Source organism: Oncorhynchus nerka, linkage group LG14, assembly GCF_034236695.1.
Source record: "Oncorhynchus nerka isolate Pitt River linkage group LG14, Oner_Uvic_2.0, whole genome shotgun sequence".
Lineage (NCBI taxonomy): Eukaryota > Metazoa > Chordata > Actinopteri > Salmoniformes > Salmonidae > Oncorhynchus > Oncorhynchus nerka.
Genome location: NC_088409.1, coordinates 5,619,976 through 5,620,423, shown reverse-complemented (window position 1 = coordinate 5,620,423; position 448 = coordinate 5,619,976). Strand labels below are relative to the sequence as shown.

Here is a 448-nt window from a genome sequence, read left to right as displayed (position 1 = left end):
GGAAGACTGAATGACTCCCAGATTACAGGAAGACTGAAGGACACCCAGATTACAGGAAGACTGAATGACACCCAGATTACAGGAAGACTGAAGGACACCCAGATTACAGGAATACTGAATGACACCCAGATTACAGGAAGACTGAATGACTCCAGTATGGGAGCAGGTCTGAGTGAGACAAATCTACCATTTAATGCACCTCATAAAATAATCGTTGGTTTTATTTTAATTTTAATTTAGTTTCAGTATTTGATGTACTGCCGCGTTTTAAGGGAAACAGGTACCTGTGTTTTGGCGTTGGGGTCGGGAGCGAACAGCTCGACGGTGACCTTAGTCAGCATCCACTGCATCCAGAGGCTGACCTTCCCGCTGGCGCCCCCTATACTGCTGGTCTTCTGTTCCAGGGTCACCGCGTCGGAGAACGGAGAGTCATCACCCGCTGGACCAG

At 48.2% G+C, this 448-nt stretch overlaps 1 protein-coding gene across 1 annotated transcript in view; it reads right to left on the bottom strand.

The window, feature by feature from the left end:
• Nucleotides 1–242: 242 nt before the first annotated feature.
• The window catches only part of LOC135574943 (intermembrane lipid transfer protein VPS13B-like), a 415,456-nt gene continuing 415,250 nt past the window's right edge, over nucleotides 243–448 (bottom strand). The window contains 1 exon segment of the mRNA XM_065027065.1: nucleotides 243–448. This exon segment is cut by the window's right edge and continues 7 nt beyond it. Within this exon segment, the coding sequence (XP_064883137.1) occupies nucleotides 243–448 (206 nt within the window).